Source organism: Cuculus canorus, chromosome 10 (genome assembly GCF_017976375.1).
Source record: "Cuculus canorus isolate bCucCan1 chromosome 10, bCucCan1.pri, whole genome shotgun sequence".
Lineage (NCBI taxonomy): Eukaryota > Metazoa > Chordata > Aves > Cuculiformes > Cuculidae > Cuculus > Cuculus canorus.
Genome location: NC_071410.1, coordinates 21,615,963 through 21,635,614, shown reverse-complemented (window position 1 = coordinate 21,635,614; position 19,652 = coordinate 21,615,963). Strand labels below are relative to the sequence as shown.

The following is a 19,652-nucleotide window of genomic DNA, read 5'->3' as shown; positions in this document are numbered from 1 at the left end:
AACCTGGTCTTGAACACCTTCAGGGATGGGGCAGCCACCACTGCTCTGGGCAACCTGGGCCAGGGCCTCCCCACCCTCACAGCAAAACAATTCTTCCTAATATTCCATATCGATCTCCCCTCTTGCAGCTGAAAAACATTCCCCCTTGCCCTCTCCCTGCACTCCCTGATCAAGACCTCCAGCTTTCCTGGAGCCCTTTTCAGTACTAGAAGATGCTCTAAAGTCTTCCTAGAGCTTTCTCTTCTCCAGGCTGAACAAGCTCAACTTTCTGAGCCTGTCCTTGTATGGGAGGTGCTCCAGCCCTTGGATGATCTTCATGGTCCTAACACTGCCTAACCCAGAGCAATGTTGTGCAGGAAACTCTGTGTCCTCAGTGCAGGTGAGAATAGGAGTTTGGGAGAACCTAACCACAATCTGAAGTACTCTCCCATGTGCTCCTATCTTCATCTTCTCCTTCACCAAAAGATAATTCCTCTCTTTGTCTAAAAGGACAACAGAGTGAGAAGTACATTGTTGGAGCCCAACAGAACATCATCTGCAGGCAGACGGAGATACAAGATCCCCAAAAGGGATCAAAGAAGCAAAAGACAACACGAGTGAAACCAGACAGGGCCTGTCATCGGGCTTTTGCAAGTGAAATGTTAATCAAGACCTACTGGAGGTTCTTTAAAGCAGTTAATGATTCACTATAGCATGGAAGTTAGGGTATGGGTGAACCAACTGCAGTCCCCACTCCTTTCCTGCGGTGGTGAAGGAAACGCTGAAACGTTTTCAGGCAATGATGAGGTGAGAAGATCTTTCAGAGTCTGCCCTGGCAGCCATGAGAAATAGAAAGTGAGGATTCCACCAAGCCATGGGATCAGCCTGGTCAGTCCTCTCCTAAGAGCAGAGGGCTGGAAGGGAAAAAAAAGATCTTAAAAAGAAGAGGAAAAGGGCTCCAGATTGATGAGGTGGGCAGTAACTCATATTTACATCTCTGGGGCCTCCCTGACAGCAGAAAAAATAAGTTAACCCAAAAAATAGAAATCTAATCTACATTCACTTCCCAACTTGTCAGAAGCCCTCAGCGTAAAGCAGCCACTCTTGGCTGCACAGAGGTGTTCCACAGAGGGACCCGACCCATAAATCTGTTTGATTTCCTGTTATGAGAAGCAGACAAAGAGATACGTGATGGGCAGAGCTGTCTGCATAAGGGAAGAGCCTGTGCTTTCACCCCAAACTCAAACCCACCCTCTCCGAGGTTAGGAAAAGTTCAGTTCACTTTGGGGATTCTTTAGCACTATTTCTCATTTTTGATGTTCCCGTGGGAGCTGGAAGGCATGGGACAAAGCGTTTCTTTCCTGCTGGCAACAAGCAACTGTGCAAGTATCACACAAAATTTTGTTCTTGAGAGCTCTGCAGTCCCAGGGTGTGATCTTGCAGCCCCTCCAGATGTGGAGAATGCAGTGACGGTTTGAATGGATTTGCTGGTGTTGAGAACTTCTTGGCAGTGCTCTACAAGTGTTTTCTCCCCACCACTTCTTCCTTGCTTTCATCGTCCCTCCATCCAGTGCACATTACACACAGACAGCAAAGGAAAGCAAACTTTTCAAATCAAAAAGCCTTTTTTTTCCCCTAAGCCCTGGGGAGAACCTGCACAATGGTACCGGCACTGCAGAACAGCTGCTGTTGGAGAAGGCTCCACGCAGAAGGTGACATCAGCAGTTGAATGCCATTTTGCCCACAGTACATAGACTACAGCCTGATCCTGTTGTCCCTGACCAATCGTTGTTTCAAGGCATAACATTTCCAGAAGCAGAGCAGGTCTATGACAACATTTGAAAGCAATCAGGATGAATGTGGAATCATTCAGATATTAGAACTTGGAACCTTGGATAGGATATTAGAAAAAATTCTTCACTGAAAGAGTGGTGAAGGTGTGGCAGAGGCTGCCCAGGGCAGTGGTGGAATCTCCATCCCTGGAGGGGTTCCAAAACCATGTAGATGTGTTTCTTCAGGACATGGTTTAGTAGACACGGTGGGGTTGAAATGAATGAGCTTAGGGGTCTTTTCCAACCTCAATGATTCTATGATTCTATGATTTCAGTGTATTTTCTGAAACACCACAACTAACAGCCATGTTTCTGTGAACATTTACTTCCTGTGCTACTGGAAATTTCCCTACAGCTTCAGTACTTATCTACATCCTCACAGAGTGATCACATTGAAAAGCTTCAAAACCTTTGATGAAAACAGGACCTTGACCAGGGATGGAATTTGCTCATTTGTGTTTATTTTGTTCTTGGTTTTGCTTTTAGAGAAACCCAAAATCTATGAAAAAGAAACTGATTTTGATAAGATTGAACGGGTGGAATTAAGAAGCAAACACAAAATCCAGTGCACCGTAAGCGGGAATCCCGATCCAAAGATTGAGTGGAAGTGGCAGCCCTGCAGCCTCACAGACACACTGTAAGTGGACATTCCTACAGATGAACGTGTTTCAAACTAGCTTTGTAGATTATATCAGTTTTTCTTTCCAGTGCATGTCCTTTATCTTACCTAAAAAATCACAATCAGCTATTTCCACTTCAGGATTTTGGGGGTTGTGAGCCCAGCAGACATTTGGTTGTGTATGAGCTTTTTGGAGTTACAAACACCTTCTGTATTATAAGAACTGTGCCAATTAAGTTTAAAGTGACTAAAGATCAGGCTTGACTTTTCTTTAACTTGACCAGCAAAGTCTCTCTGAGCTACCAAGATCTTTCCTCACGCCCCCTGCATGCAGCCTATGCAGCTGACAAAGGAAAAACGTGTGCTTTCTGCACAGATAACACATTCTTTTTGCCTGTAAGAACTATTGTCAGACAAACCTGCTAAAGGCTTGGCTTCAGTTAGTTGCCAGATGGAATTTACACCACTCCCTAAGGGCTGTCTTCACATGGAGCATGGGCTTCTGGGGCAGCATCTGCGTTGCAGAAGCTGGAAAAGGCAGCCAAACCCTCGTGCCTTACCGAGCGCCCTTCTTTGCTGAAGTCTGGGACAGTCTGAGGTGAAGACAGAGAAACAAGTCACTGGGTCAAAACTGTCAGAGAGGAATGAGGCAAGTCAAAACACAAGATGCTTCTTGAGAGTCACCTTACTACAAGCAGACATTTTCTTTGCTCCTGCTGTTGTATGAGCAAAGCGATCTGTCAAGAGAGGTCTTGGCCGAGGCCCACATACTTCCCCTGGTAGCTCCAGGGGACTTACAGGAGTATAACAACTCTGAATGCCCTTCCGCTCTTCCCTCCAGTGACAGGGTTGAAGGCAGGTTTTCCACCTATAAAAAAAATGAAGGCAGATCTAGGAAGCAAGAGAGGAAGTTGCTGTATGGTTCCTTACTTTCTCACCATTTCAATGCTGTGAATGGCAGGCCATGAGACTGGGAGAGATGACAAGGAGAAGCTTCTTTCCCAGGTTCATGCCAGTTGCAGTAATATCAGGTGACCTAGTCTCAGGTTGGGTCTGAGAAGTGACCTTGTGTCCCTCCACAAGGGAAGTAGTCCGTTACCTCATTTAGGTAGTCACACTGCTCTTGCAGGAACAAACCAGCAAGAGATGTGTAGGCTTAGGTGCGGCTGTTGGCATCGCAGGTCAGTAGAAGACACAGAAGCTGCTGCTTTGGAGGTGTTCAACAGGCACAGAATGGGAACGCCCTAAGGAAACAGGCTATGCATTCTGTAGGAAAGCCACAGAGATGACCTGAGATCGTTTCCAGATCTTTCTCTCTAGGGAGACAGAATTGGTCATGAATGCCAAATTAAGCCAGATTCGAACCAGCGACCTGGTGGCAAAAGACCTCATCTAACCCTCATTCCAGCTCCCTGACTCTCTGATCTTATCGATTTAAATACAATTGCAGAGCGGACCGTACCTCCTCCAGCTTCCGGGGCAGCCTTATCTTCTTCCAGCAGGAGCTGTAGGAGGATTCCTGTGGGAAATGACACAGACCCCATTTCCTTCTGTTGTCTCACTTCCTCTCTCTCTCTTTCTCTCCCCCCCTCCTCACTAGTGCACTTTGAATCCCAAAACACCATCATTGTTCCTTAGAGCCGTGAAGTGATTTGTTTCCTTTGAGTTTTTTTCCCTTCATCCTCAAGACAGAGTGGTGCCTTGCAGGAAGCCACTCAAGACATCTTCTAATTAGGTTCTTTTGAGAGCTATAAACCCTCCCCCAACCCAGGGTGTTACCCAGGCATCTTGTGTGGATTTCGCAAAGGCACAGCTGGTTTATGGATTAGTTTCCTGCAGCACTGGCCCTTGGTCATCACCTATAGAAGACCATATTCATTTTACCTCCTCTAATCCTAATCTGCTATGGTGGGTTCGGAGGCCACCGGGACCGGCCACGGGAAGCGCAGCGCCTCAGCTGAGGCAGAGGAGGCAATAAGGACATTTCCCTGCTGCGCACAGCAATGACCTGTGCAAGGTGCCACTGCAGTTGGTTGTGGAACTGAACCGACTTCACTAATGTGCCATCTCAAAGTCACATTCCCCAGCATCCAGCTCTGCTGGACTGGAGCTGAAGAGTCACAGTTCCCAGCATCCAGGAGCTGAATCAGCAATTTAAAATGCAAGGCTGCCTTGAGTTGCAGAGCTGGCAGCACCTTCTTCCAGAATGCCTAGAGCTCTGGCCTTGCTGAAGCTCTGGCACTCTGCGAAGACCTGTGTCTCTGCTCATTTATTCCAAAAGTTGTAGTTCAAGAAGATAGAAAAGCCTTTTGCCTCAGATGGTGCCGACCCACCTTTCTGTGTGCCGCGCACAGACATGCTCAGCACCATCGACCTCCGGACAGTTTAGAAAGAGTGGCATTCTGAATTTTAAAATACACTGCAAGTGCTAAAAGAGCACTTAAAAAGCCACAACTGCACTGGGTTGCAGCATAACTTACGTTAGCCAGATTAAATTCACATAGATTAATTAATTGTCTAGTATTTACTATTTTCAGTCTTCAGAAAGCCGAGAGGGGGTTCTGTGCTGGTCATATCCTGATCTTTGCCTGCCTCTGTCAAGGTGCTTCATAAGTAATTGTTAATTGTCACAATGAAAGAACATTGTAGTGTCATGAAAAGGTGACTTATCTCCAGCCGCAACAGCTTCTAGGAGATTATAGGAACTAAGAGTATTGTCTAAGAAGCACATGCTCTCTCTTTACAAATGTCTCCCTGGGTTATATGTTGTGACCCCGGTTCCTGAACATCACCTTTGCTCTTCTACCTCTAGGTGCAATCCCAGTGGGAAAAAAATTGCAGTTCAGGAGAACACGTTCCTAGGCAACAAGATCAGAAGCATTGAAAACATCATGGTGAAGCATGGGGATAAAAGAAAGGTATGAGTCTAATGAACATCTGAGCAATGATGTCATGGAATAGCAGTAAGCTTTCAGAAGGGGACCGGGAGATCTCTCCCGGCAGTTCCCAAGCTGCTGTGGGTTGTCAGCATGCTTTGAATTCCTCAGCCCTGGGATCACTTTCAGATCTCTGCTGTTTACAAATGCCAGGATTCTGGCAATGATGTCACATACCCTGTCTAAAGCTCTCCAAAGGCTTTTGGGTCAAAAACCTCTCTGTCTCCCTCAGTCTTGAGAAAGTGTGAGAGTGGTTCAGTGCAGGAGGAGTCCTGTGAAGCGCCTACAACTGATAAGGACTCTAAATTCTTAAAATGCTAAACATTTAGTGCACTCTGTACTGTCCAACCCTGCCCTGCTCTTCCTGCAGGAGTGGTTAAACAGTTGTGCCATTTCAGCAGCCAGTGGCCAGTGGTAGCTGGCGTGGTTTTCAGGATGTATGAGCCCCTGAAGTACCTGCCTGCTTCAGCTGGAGCTCTCAACCTTTCTTTACCCATTTGGGTTGCCAACCATATTACAGAGACAACAAAAGCGGGGAGACCTCCTTCCTTCTGCACTTCCCCATGTGGGACCAACAGTCCCAGGAGCATGAGCTGGCATGAGCTGCACAGATCCCGGCTCCAAATCATGTGTGAAATACCTACTGGGTACCTGGAGCAATCCTGTTCCCCCCACACCCCTCCCCATGCAAGCAATTCCACAAGGAATTGATGCAGCCATCCTGCTGTACAGTCACAAGCTGCCGGCTCCTCCTCGGAGAAGGTGCTGGGGTCCCACCCAGGCAGTGGTCCCACCCCTGTTGGACTTAGCAGAGATTCATGGCTCTAGGAGTGGTTTTGCAGCTACAGGTTTCAAGGTGGATGCTCCAGGTAGTTTCGTGCCTAATCCTTCAAGGTGCTGAACGCTGCAGTTCGTATCCTGGTACAACTTCAAGCATTCCTGGGCTACTCCCATACTTAAACTTAAGCACAAAGCTAAAGTGCTCTTCTGGATTGGGTCCAGACTAAATCAGCATATGGCAGGATCACTGCCTCAGCCATCTGCTCTTTCTCATGGAGACTTTCCAGCTCCAAACATAATCTAAAGCAGAGGTCTGAAAGCCTGGAGCACAGGCTGGGAAGGAGAAAAGCAGCATTTGCATTTTGTTCCTGAGTTTCCCCTTTATAAGCTGGATTTATTTAGATGGCACAGTGCCCCTTAAGCTCTGTTTTTAACCTCTTCTCCAAGAATTTTAGATCATCTCAGGTAAAAGCAACTATCCGTGAAAAATGGAGGCTGGCGATGTGTGCCTGCAAACATTCTTCCTTTTCTAAGTCTTTCTGGTTGCTGATTGGGCTGCCAAGAGTTTTAAAGCTCTCAAGGCTACTGTTCCCCTCCACACACACAGTCTGTCTCGGTCTGGTATCCAAGAGCTCAGTTTAGATCTGATGGTCAGTCTTAAAGTCCTGTCAGTCCCCATAGAAGAGTGAAGGGTTTCACAGTTGCTGTGACTCAAAAAATGCCAGTCGGTTGCTGGATTGCCCCGTGTGCCCTGACAGTGAGGCACCTCACCAACACATCAGAAATGTTTTCCTTTGGTTTATGCATACGTTCACCGTTCCAAATACGTGCACTTCTTTGACCAACTTTGCTGAGGCAAATATGCAACTGGCTGAGATTTTAGTCTGCTGGTAGAGTTCGGATGGGATTTGGCTGCAGTGTCTGCTCTGCCGTGGAGCTCCTGGACCCAGTAGGACACCCCAAACATACCCATAAATCCATGTTAGTGCTTGATTAGGGACTTCTCAGATTATCCCAACACCTGACTTCCACAGAAAGAAAAGGGGTAGCAATCTCCAGGTACAGCAGCCAGAGGAGAAGCTTCGCTCCCACAGAGGACACTGCAGCCCTGCCCACGGGTCAGTCCTGACAGCACCCGAGTGTCCTGCTTCTAGAACATGGTAGACACCAGAGTGCTTGGAGAAGGGAAGCACAACAGCGTAGTAGAAACGAGGTTAGTAAGGGAACCTCAGTGCCAGGACCTCATACAGTTCTCCCAAAGGTCTCCTCTTGTTCCCCAAGAGCTTTGCTGCTGCTCATACCTGGAGTACCACATGCAGCTCCAAGGCTGCTCCTCACTCTCCCAGCACCCCCTCTCTGCTCTGTCTGTAGAATCCAGGCATCCTGAACTGTTTCTTTCTTAGCTTTCTTTCTTAGCTTTCTTTCTTAGTTCAAAAGCTCAGCCCACAACCCTTTAACTTCAGCTTTTACATATTTCATTATTAAAATTTCATAAAAATACTTCTTAACAAGTTATATAATTTACAATTTATAGCACAGTCATCATTTTCATCTCCTGCTGATCCACTGGTTGCAAATACATTGTGAGGCGGTTCCTAAGAATTTTTATGTCCTGATTAAGACTTATTCAATTTAATAAACCTAGATTTTGTGAATCTCAGGTTTCAGCACTTAGGGTCTCTGCTTGCATTGGCAGACAATTCCTCTCCTTGCCCCAGTGAAGTCCAAGGCTATCAGTGTTCAGTGGGATCTTTAAATAATGGAATATAATTCAAAGAAAAGACACCGATGAAAACTAAAAGCCTTCAGACTTTTCCTTGTGTTTTATCAGTCATTGTTCCCAGCAGAAATGGCATAGACAGGAAACAGCCCAATCCATTCCACCACGTCCTAGCAAGCAGTTCTATTGCATCAACTACCCAGATGAAATCATAAAGATGTTGGAGCTTGACAGAGCATGGCTTTTACTGACTGTGCAATAAAGCTGGGATTAGCTGAGATTGGGTGTTTTTCCTGTGAGGTTTGAGCCTGTCCATTGATATCTGGAGTCTCAGGGCAGAAGGTGGAATTAACCCAATCTCTGAGCTTCCTCTACATCCCTAGCACTCCTCCTCCAAGGACTATAGCAATGCATGCTGACTCAGTGATGTCTGAAAAAAAACATATCAGCTTTTTAGAGTTGCGAAGGATCTGGGAGCAAACCCCCAGGAACTACCAGATCCACAATTGTTCTCAAAAGCTGCCAAGCAGAACAGAAAGCAAGGATCTTTCCAGCAGGCCACTGATGTTCAATGTGATCTCTGATTACATCAAGCTCTTTAGTCATCTATTTGACAGAAGTGGTGTGTAAAATTGAGGCCTCTTGTCATTTTCATTATACTGATTATTCTATCATTAGCACACAGAGAGAAGTGAATTTCCCCCTTCCTGTCTTCTAAAGGCTGAGTCTCACTCCTGAGAAACCCCATGCAGTTATCATTACCATTATGATAGACTTCACTGAAGTTTTGCTTCAACGGTGGTTGAGGAAATTGCATCAGGCAAGTTTAATTTTCCTGGTGATTTCGAGACACTATTGAACTTTTCCACTTTGTAATTTAAACTCCTGTGTAGCTACCAGGCTGCTTTTTACCACCAGGCGAAACCCTCAGGATTGCCTGAATTGCCTGAATTTCCTCTTCAACTTGTGAGGAGCCAGGTTGTGATTTTATTCTCTTTCCTGTTAGTAAACTAAACATACTGGTCTAAGCCTGGGAGAAGAGCTCATAGCAGAACAGAACAGCAAGATCCATGCATAATTCAGTCCTCCTTTGGGGGTTTCTTTTCCTCTCTTTTCTCCCTTTCCTGCATCTATGAGAGGGTGGCCTGGCAGTGTGGATGTTTCTGCAATGAAATCCTGCATCTCTTTTGCTGGTGAAATTCATAGCCACTGGAGAAAGCTGACCCCAAAATGCCAGGTTTAAACCTCCTGAAGGAACAAAAAGACTGCATTAGAGCAATGGGATGCGACGTGTGAACAACTCCACGGGGCTGTTTTAATCTGTCACCCTGTGTGGGTGCCCATCCCAGCAAGCTCCCACAAGCCTTGTCACATCGGTCTCTGTGGGGGAAGGCAAGCGGCCCCACGGCTGGGGTTTTGAACAAAGCATCAGGGAGACCAGCCCAGATGTGCCAGGCGCTACACAAGCCCAGGAGCACATGAACTACTACACTGTCCTTGGCGAGTCCACTTGAGAGAGCCCAGCATGCAACAGGCACACAAGAAATGGCCCTCTGCCTCGACTGCCCTCGGAAATACCCTGCAGTCACTGGGTGCAAGGAAGAATTCTGGGGGTGACGAACGCTCACAACTGGCCAGCACCTACCCACCTGCCCTTGGCAAGAAAGCGATCAGTCCATCCTGTTCAACAGCTCCTCCAGAGACATCACAAACCTCCAGTTTTCCCCAGTTTCCTGTCTCATAGAATCATAGAATAGTTTGGGTTGGAAGGAACCTTACAGATCATGTAGTTCCAACCCCTGCCATGGGCAGGGACACCTCTCACTGGCTCAGGCTGCCCAAGGCCCATCCAACCTGGCCTTGAACACCTCCAGGGATGGGGCAGCCACAGCTTCCCTGGGCAACCTGGGCCAGGGCCTCACCACACTCATGGTGAAGAAATTCTTCCTTATGTCAACTCTAAATCTGCCCCTCTCCAGTTTCTACCTCTTCTCCCTCATCCTATCACTCCAAGCCTTTATGAACAGTCCCGAAGGCTCATCCAGCACCGCTCCGGATCACACAGTACTACATTTTACAGGGACAGAAGCACCCACTGCCAAAAGGAGAGCAAACCCTAAAAGTTCTCAGCCAGCTCATAGGCTTCTCTCATCCCTTGTCCTCAGTGCATCCTTTAGCATGTTTTGAATGAATGAACTCTTATTATGGGTCTGAATTGTCAGGCTATAAAAATAAGTGTTATCCCATGCCATTCAAGTAGATGGATTGGGAGCTGGCTGAATATTCTCTTTGCAGGCTCTTCCATGAAGTTCCTATAATTCCATCTCCCTCCAGCCTCCTCCGCCTCAGCTCTGCCAGCGTTAGACAGCTGAGAAGCTTTCCACCCACTTTTTCTGTTCCTCATCCTCACCCACATACAGCTAACGAAGTGAAAGAGAGACAAACTGTTAACTAAAGCCGTTGGAGGCAGGGATTAAACAAAGGAAAGAGAAAACAAGGAATAACAAGATATATTAATTTATGCAGGCTCCAGCCAAAAAAAAAAAAAAGTCTCATTGCTCTTTCCTTACTACAAGATGTCTTAAAACACTCATGGTACATGGCTGTGGAATGTTTGGCTGCTTCTTAAATAACTTGGTTTTATCAGCTCAGAACATTACAGTGCAGGACATATGGACTCTATTGAACAATTCCATTATGAGGTTTCCCAGCAGCAATGCCTATTTACTTGTCATAGCTGTTCTTCAGACAAAAGACCTCTCACTTATTTTCTTACTGAGTTTTAAACTTAGTTTATTCTTTTATAGCAATTATTTATTAGCTAATAATCCCTTCTTTGGGATTGGGTGGCCTTTAGGTTAAGTAATAGGAAATGGAGCCCCTTAGTTCCAAATTCAATCCAGGCAATCAAAACTGGTCAGAAGGATGTTTGGTATGCAGTGAACTCATGGGATGTCAGCTCAGTTCCTGCTAGGAAAATGTCTAGACATGCCATGCCAATAATTTGTTATCAATTATGACCGGTTCCGGCACAGGCTGCACAGAAGCAAAGACTGAACTGCCACACAGTCTGTGCTGCCGCTTGCGGCTGGAGTGCATTGGCAAGGGTTAACTCAGCATTTAGTTCGAAACACTCTGGACTAGGACCGTGAGTGGAAGGCAAACTACAAACTGCAGGCTGGCAAGAGGCTGCGAACAGTGATTTCACTGAAGAGATTTGACATTTCAGCGCAAATGCAGATTTCACATCAGCATCATTCTTTAGGCTTAGCAGAAAGTGTTGCTTGGGAGCAGAGCTTTCCGAGCAGGAGGCATAAGAAACAGCTTTGGAGTGAGCCCTGCTTGGAAGAAGAGGAGGGATCAGAGACCACCAGGACCGCAGGATCACCAGCGCTCCCATGCAGCACAGGTCTTTCTGTGATTCCATGAGTGCAGATCTGGCAAATGCCAACATATCTCAAACTTTTCTATCCTGGCTTTGATTCCAGGAATAGAAAATACTTTTCCAGCTGCATGGACTAAGCACACAAAGGAGATTATCTCCTCGGAATTTTTTCCACTCTGTACTAAAGGTTCCCAACTGCTGGGGCTGTGCCACTCTGAGAGAGGAGCTTGCAAGCAGTTTTCACTTTTAATAGTGGGAAAAGATTGTGATGTCTGGCTGTTCGAGTTCAAACCATTTTCTCATGCAACCGGCCTTGAAATGGTTGTGTTGAAAGTATAGGGACAGCATTTAGAGGAACAAATAATTATCCCTACCTGCCCTGGTGACCAATGTTCAGATTTTTAAGGTTGTTCAGCTGGGGTTGCCTGCAGTAACAGGTGATGAACAACCAACAGACATACACATTGTGAATAGCTGGGGGTTAACACCTGCGTTAAGAGGCGTTATGTTCCAATGGACTCTCCTTGACTGATTTCAATGGCGTCTCCTTGATCTACAGACATCACAAGAAGCAGACATCACTACTGGATTCCTACAAGTTTCTTTCAGGCTCTATTTTGGTAAAAGACAAAAACAGGCTGGTCACAAGTGGTACCCCCCAGGTCTCGGTGCTGGGTTCAGTCCTGTTCAAAGTCTTTATCAATGACCTGGATGAAGGCATTGAGTGCACCCTTGGCAAGTTTGCAGATGAAACCAACCTCAGAGTAAGTGTGGATCTGCTGGAGGGTAGGGAGGCTCCAAAGGGATCTGAACAGGCTGGACTGTTGGGCTGAGACCAATGGCATGAGGTTCAACAAGGCCAAATGCCGGGTCCTGCACTTGGGGCACAACAACCCTATGCAGTGCTACAGACTGGGGTTGGAGAGCTGCACGGAAGAGAAGGACCTGGAGGTAATGGTTGACAGCCGACTGAACATGAGCCAGCAGTGTGCCCAGGTGGCCAAGAAGGCCAATGGTGTCTTGGCTTGGATCAGAAACGGTGTGACCAGCAGGTCCAGGGAGGTTATTCTCCCTCTGTACTCGGCACTGGTGAGACCGCACCTCGAGTCCTGTGTTCAGTTCTGGGCCCCTCACCACAAGAAGGATGTTGAGGCTCTGGGGCGTGTCCAGAGAAGAGCTACGAAGCTGGTGAGGGGGCTGGAGAACAAGTCTTACGAGGAGCGGCTGAGGGAACTGGGGTTGTTCAGCCTTGAGAAGAGGAGGTTGACGGGAGATCTTATCACTGCCTACAACTACCTGAAAGGAGGTTATAGAGAGGAGGGAGCTGGGCTCTTCTCCCAAGTTACAGGTGATAGCACAAGGGGGAATGGCCTCAAGGTGTGCCAGGGGAAGTTCAGGCTGGACATCAGGAAAAATGGTCATCAGGCACTGGCAGAGGCTGCCTGGGGTGGGAGTGGGGGGGGGAGTAGGAGGGTGGGGGGTGGAGTCACCATCCCTGGAGGTATTTGAAAGATGGGTAGATGAGGTGCTCAGGGACATGATTTAGTGGCAGGTAGGAATGGTTGGACTCGATGATCTAAGAGGTCTTTTCCAATCTGGTGATTCTATGACTCTATGTGGTCTTACAGAGGGAAGGAGGATTTGGACTCCTTTGGTATAGCATGTGCATGTTCCAAAGCATGACTCTGTTGAGTGCCAGTGCCAAGATTAGGTCAGTTTGGCATCTTTATAATGTTTAGTTTGGCAAATGCAAACTTTATTTAAGATGCTATAAAGATAATTGGACTCATGGTCTCAGGGAATTACCCAGCAGCACACAGTGAGAGTGAAAAGCTGATGCACAATGATTTAAAGGGATTCATCTTTTTAGAAGAAAATCAGCTCTAGGACCACATCTATTTCTTTGCTGGATGCTGCTGGTTTGAAAGTCACAGTTTGGAGGACTCTTGTTGGTGTGAGTTCTAAGACAAGACAGTGAAGTGCATCATCTCCTGTGCTCAGGTGTGTGGCAACTTCGTATCCAAGTGCACCACAGGGATCTGGAGCACAGAAACAAGAAAACTAGTCTTTCTCTTTTCCTCAGTAGATTTTTTCGCAAGAATTTGTCCCCAGATTGTTCCTACCACCATTTTCACATCCTTTTCACCTTCACATGTAGACACAATTGAAATTAGCCAGGACGAGGCCTCAGTACAGCTATTTGCTCTTTTTTTCCCCACTACCACGTCAGACTGTTCTGGAGTTGCGCAGTCGGAGATGTCGGCGCCTCTGTCTGCTCATGCACAGACGTATGTGTTTACCTTTGGCCCATCAAACACAGCTCAGGGCACTGCATCAGGATTTAGAAGAGTCACAGTGTCACCTCTAACATCTGGACACATTCCAAAAAGGCTAATTACATCCACTTTACGATTTGAACTGGCTCTCCAGCATTATCCTTGACTCCCCGTCTCAAGCTGTCACTTAGCAAGACTAATAGCTGTTAAAGAGCTGTCCAAGTGTATCCCCTCCATTCTCAGCATGAACATCTGTATTGGCTTTTTCTATTCCCAAATATAAAATTCTAAGATCCAGCAACCCTGAGAAGAAAGATCTCGGTCCTGGTTCAGCAGTAATTCGGGAGGCAGTGTCTTCAGCTCAGAGCCAGCGCAGTGCTGTGTTAATGACCCACCTCGTTAGGCCCGCTGCCGCAGGGACAGCAATAGCAGGAAGAGCAGACTGCTGCTTGATGACTTTATATTCACCTTAGAGCCGTTTTCACACCGTAAATAAATCAGAACTACACAGCTCTTTCTTTGGTGGACACCAGAGGGAGCTGGGTTGACTGCTCTCCTGTTTTCACCCCTCAATTTGGGTTGTCTCGATTCCTGCTTGATTTCTGTATTTGATGCCCATGAAAAGTTCAAGAGATACTTTCCCACTTGCCCATTATTCTGCTGAAAATATTCCCCAACAGAACCCAAAATGGACATGGGATGAAAACCTTTGAAACTCATTTCCCTGCAGGATTTAAAGTGCCAAATCTCAGAGAATCTTAAATAACTTGCTGAAAATACATCCCGCTCAGCACAGACACAGTGAGGCTTTTTGAGGAGCAAAGGAATGTCTTGGGTGAGTTTAGCTTAGGATATTAAAGAGAAAGTCCAGAGATGCTTTTGCATACTTCAAAGCATGATAAGATAAGATAAGATAAGATAAGATAAGATAAGATAAGATAAGATAAGATAAGATAAAAAGGGCCAGAGAGTGTTGTAAGTTTTAATTTTCAAAGTCCTTAGAGAGGATGGCAAAGAAAGTGATATTTGTTCCAAATGTGAGGGCTCAGAGCTCCCCAGGTGAATGGCTGCAGGGGAAGCAAAGCAGTCTTGCAAGAATATCTCTGTTGTTTGCTCAGACCCTGCATTCTCACTGGCAAACCAAAGGAAGTACTAGAAATACCTAAAGCTGTGACCTGTGGGTAGTCCTCCTCGAGCTTGTGATGCTGCATCCTGGCAGGGCCAGGGAACACCATGTGGCTCCTCACCAGGGAGGCCCTGTAGAGAAGCAGGGCTTAGGATGTTTAAAGAACGCAAGTTCTTTAGGATGTATTTGAGTGTCTGAACCACTTTCTTCTTCTATGTGGTGAAGCTCAGGACAAGTATTCCTTCCTTCTCCTTCACCATCCTCCCTTTCTTTCTCCATTTGCCAAGTGTTTTAGCACAGGCAGCTTCTCCAGAGCTTCCTTCCTTACCACACCAGTTCTGGTTAGCCTCTGAGGAAGGGTTATATAACCAAGGGGCTTCCAAGCACAATTCATGACTGAGGTAGGGCCCAAAGCCCTCCCCGCTCTGGGGTTCGAATAAAACAAAATCCTCCAATATTCTTTATAGCCCATCCATATGAATGACCTGCTTCCCGTGCAAATGGGGGTGTCCTGTTACACACGGAAACCACAACAGAAAAGCAGAGAAGAAGATAGGTGGATGTGCATCTTCATTTCTAGTGCCTTAGATGAACCCACCAGGTCCTTCACTTCAGCTTTTTGCTGATGTTCTCACAGAAAGCCCTTGTCAGAGTGTTAAGAGGGAACCCTGTTTTTCACCAGAGAGACTGGAAGAAAAGAAGGAGAAGGTTTAGGAATGAGGAGGAATGAGAATCAACTGGGCTAAGGTGATGTCAGATAAGAGACCGAAAACCTAAGAGAAGCACTTGACTATTTGTGAGCATCACTCATTACTAGAGACCACTTTGTTCACTCTTTTTCTTCATAGAACACACACTCCCTACTCTCCAGCCCGTCTGCTAAGACACATCACAAATGGAGCCTTTACTTTTCCTCTTTGCTTGGCAGATTGTGAGCACGCTGACTATGGAAAACTGCAGTGCGTCGGGAATCTATTACTGTGTGGCTTCAAACAAGATTGGCGAAGAAGAGAGGCACATTGAGTTCTATGTTTCAGGTAAGCAACACAAAATACTACACACAATCAAGAAGCTGCTGATCTGCTTTATCTTAAAGATTTATATTGCTATGGCTGGGGAGCGCTCATCCAAACTCCTGGGAATGTCTGCATGTTGTGTTTTCATCGAAACACTCAATTATTTGGGTTGGAAGGGGCCTCAAAGCCCATCCAGTTCCAATGCTCTGCCATGGGCAGTCACACCTCCCACTGGGTCAAGTGCTCAAAGCCTCATCCAACCTGGCCTTGAACAGTTCCAGGGACAGGGCTTCCATGACTTCTCTGTTTTCAGAGCACTACCAGTCACACACTGCTGGGCTCTTCACCACGTGCAAGGTGGGTCCTGCAGCAGCGCACAGCTGAGTTTGATGTGTCCGGCATCATAGAATCATAGAATAATAGAATAGTTTGGGTTGGAAGGGACCTCAGAGCCCATTCAGTTCCACCCCCTGCCATGGGCAGGGACACCTCCCACTGGATCAGGCTGCCCAAGGCCCATCCAACCTGGCCTTGAATACCTCCAGGGATAGGGCATCCACAACTTCCCTGGACAACCTGTTCCAGGGCCTGGTGTCCCTTCTGCCCTTTTCAAGCTGCAGATGCAAGCCCTGAGCCTTGCTGCCTGTGTCTTACAGCAACGCTCCCAACACATGAGTGTTATCCTCAGGAAACCTCCAGCAAAACCTGAGCCTTTTGTAGTCTTCCAGGGGCCTGCAGCCTGCCCCTGACTCAAGAGAACAGCTGGTCTCCAATTAACTCAGCAGCCATAGGAAAGGTGAGCAAGGCCAATATTCAGGCGTAATCCAGGGCTGATATCACCGGGAGTTGTTGTGACATTGGATCCTTGCCGGAGCAATTAGCCTTTCCAGCGCCCTTTAAGGAGTGAGGAGGTGGACATGCTAGTTCTCCAAAGAACACAAATCCAAACAAATATCTGCTTAACCTTTCAACACAGAAATTCTTTCGTAGTGAGATCAAAACCTACATAACGCTTTTAAGAGAGATGAGAGTTTTACAAAACAGAAGAGTCCAGGGACAGCCTTGTTCAATGCTTAACCAGAACAAACTGAATCATATCTCTGCTCACTTTCTGGATGAGTGGATGTTGGCTGGTAGAATTTGCATCAAAATAACAAGTTTTAGAACAAAGAGTGCAGAAATGTCTGGGAAGGTAAATGTCTGATGCTCACTATGTTGTTTCTTCCCCGTGAAGTGATTGCTGAGGGCGAGGCTCACTCGTGGCAGTGCCTTGCACTGCTCCGCCTCTCCTGCATCCTACGACGTTTGACTCAATTGCTTTGGAGTAATTCAGCACATTTCAAATCAAGCTGACTAAAAAGGGGCTCTTGAAGGGTCGTAACCATTCTTATTAAGCAGAACTGCCGATATGAAAAATGGCATCCCGTTATAACCAACCTGATGCCACAAGAGGGAAAGATTTCATCTCCATTCAGAGATTCTTTCTACCATCCCGATGCCTTACAGAGAGGAAAGAGAGTATAGACCTCCAAAAGATATTTTTCAAAACCTGAGCTCTTACTTACTCAGGAAAAAGCCTCTCAAGATGCACTTTTGGAAGATATAGCCAGTACATAAGAGGTGCTCAAGGTGTGACAAGATGTATGTGGATCTGTTAGAGCAGGTCCAGAGGAGGCCACAGAGATGATTCAAGGGCTGGAGCACCTCCTGCCCAAGGACAGGCTGAGAGAATTAGGGTTGCTCAGCCTTTAGAATAGAAGGCTGTGGGGAGACCATAGAGCAGCTTCCAGTGCTGAAAGGGGCTCCAGGAAAGCTGGGGAGGGGCTCTTGATCAGGGAGGGCAGGGAGAGCATGAGGGGGGATGGTTTTATGCTGAAAGAGGAGAGATGGAGATGACATTTTAGAAAGAAATGTTTTACTGTGAGGGTGGGGAGGCCCTGGCCCAGGTTGCCCAGAGCAGTGGTGGCTGCCCCATCCCTGGAGGTGTTCAAGGCCAGGTTGGATGAGGCTTTGATCACCCTGATCCAGTGGGAGGTGTCCCTGCCCATGGCAGGGGGTGGGACTGGAAGGGCTTTAAGGTCCCTTCCAACCCAAACCACTCCATGATTCTATATAACTCCAACAAGTGGCCCAGCTGCTGCTAGATATACTGCTTAAGGTCTGCCTCACAGAGGAAAAAAGGCACTGTCTTCTACTGGGCTCACTCAGAGGAGGCTGAGCACCTGTTCTTGTCCCTAAGAGCTGCCATCAGTCCCAGTGTTGGAGGGACACTCAGGGACAGTTTGTGAGTGCGGCAAGTCCAAAAGCAAAAGGCTAGAGCTGGCCACTTTTCAATCACTAGGATGATTAATTTTATGCAGATTGAATGTAAAAGCCACTATAAAGGCTGAGTTAGAGCCTAGGAGCACCCAAGCAGTGTAAGGTGCTTGTTAGATGGTGTTCTTGTTAGGACACCATCTAGCAAACATTCCTAGCACCGCACACCGCTCTGTGCTGTGCAAAGCAGCTACTGGGAGTGGGACTCCACAATTAAAGCAGCAACTTGCTGATTTTAAGGACCTGCTCTCCCATTATCTCCTACTGACAAATAAGCTGGTGCATCCTGAGCTGCTTTCAGACATTTGGGCTGAACTGAGCTTAGTTAACTTCTTCCTGGTAAGAAATCTGAAGGTGATACAGAGACTCCACTCTCTTCTTCCCTCAAACCCTGTCCCTCTAAGCTGGGGTTGAGATGTTTTGTCAGGACACGGCAGAGTCACAGAGAACCTCCCTTCGCTGCTGCTCTGTTCCCTGGGGCCGTGTCTTAGCTCAGGCTGGTGTCTGCATCACCACCATGTTCATTGCAGAAGAATGTATTCATCCCAGTGGGATAATGTCAACAGCCTGTTCATTCTCCCACTGCAGAGCTCCCACCAAAACTCCCACGGACGCTAGAAATAGCACTGCTCTCTATTTTTAGATCATCTCTTTGCCAGCAGAATTCACTGCAGTGAAGGGTCAACAAGGTTTGTAGACCACACTGAAACATAAGGGGTCCAACATGATGAGAAACCTTATCACTCAGTGACAACCCTAAAGCCTCCGGAGTTCTTTCCTCAAAGTCCTGACTGCCGATGTCCCCTTGGAGCTCTCCTGAAGCTGTCCGTGGCAGCAGACGCTCCCAGAGTACTGCAGTTGCACTGCTGTCCATCACACCTTGGGGCAACTCTTATTCCAGAATTTTTGTTTTGTGTACTGTTTCTTGCGGAAACAAAACCTCCCTCCTGCTTCTTTTGCCTACGGCAGCTTTGACATCAGGGTTCTCATTGAAGCCAGATGGTGAATTTGTCCTGGGCAGAGGCAACGTGGGCAAGGCAAAGGATGCTCTGAACTGCCTCATGGCGTTGCCCACTACCCGTTACTCTCCCAGGACACTCAGGGCAGACTGCAGCCTTCCCAGTGCAGTGAAAAGCTTCCCTGCTTTCTCCTGCAGATATTCTCCACCATGGACAAGTATTATTTACCTTCTAATATCAGCTCTGCACTTGGAAAGGGCAACTGTCTGTTATTGTACATCCACAGTAAATCAAATGGGAGCTTTTGTATGCCTGTACTACACACAACAAAGTGGGATCCCACCCATATGAAACCTCTAAATGTTCTTGGAATATAAATAAATTATGATAAGAAAAACAAATAATAACAAAATCTCTTTTCCAAGGGCTTATCTGATTGCAAAAACAACTCAGAAAAATGGAGTTAAAGATTGCTACCAGAAAGAAAATATTCTATTTCAAACACGAGATAAAAATCAAGATTCTAGAACAATGTAGGACCTAGGCTGTTCTATAGCTGCTTGCCACTCTCAATTTGTTTATTCCTCACATGTTTATGGGATTTAGGGAAAGCTGTTTTGGATTGTCAGGCTCACCATTCCTTTTTGTCGCCATCCCTACGTGCCAATGCCTGATAGCAACCCCCACCCTGACAGGCACAGGGAGGGA

General features: G+C 46.8%; 1 protein-coding gene across 2 annotated transcripts in view; it reads left to right on the top strand.

The window, feature by feature from the left end:
* LOC104063997 (vascular endothelial growth factor receptor kdr-like) overlaps positions 1-19,652 on the top strand; it is a 155,156-nt gene that overhangs the window by 83,462 nt on the left and 52,042 nt on the right. For both annotated transcript variants that reach the window (XM_009566283.2, XM_054075189.1), the window contains exons 10-12: positions 2,298-2,448; positions 5,243-5,348; positions 15,582-15,690. In XM_009566283.2, coding sequence (XP_009564578.2) covers positions 2,298-2,448; positions 5,243-5,348; positions 15,582-15,690 — 366 coding nt within the window. The remainder of the gene's footprint in view (positions 1-2,297; positions 2,449-5,242; positions 5,349-15,581; positions 15,691-19,652) is intronic.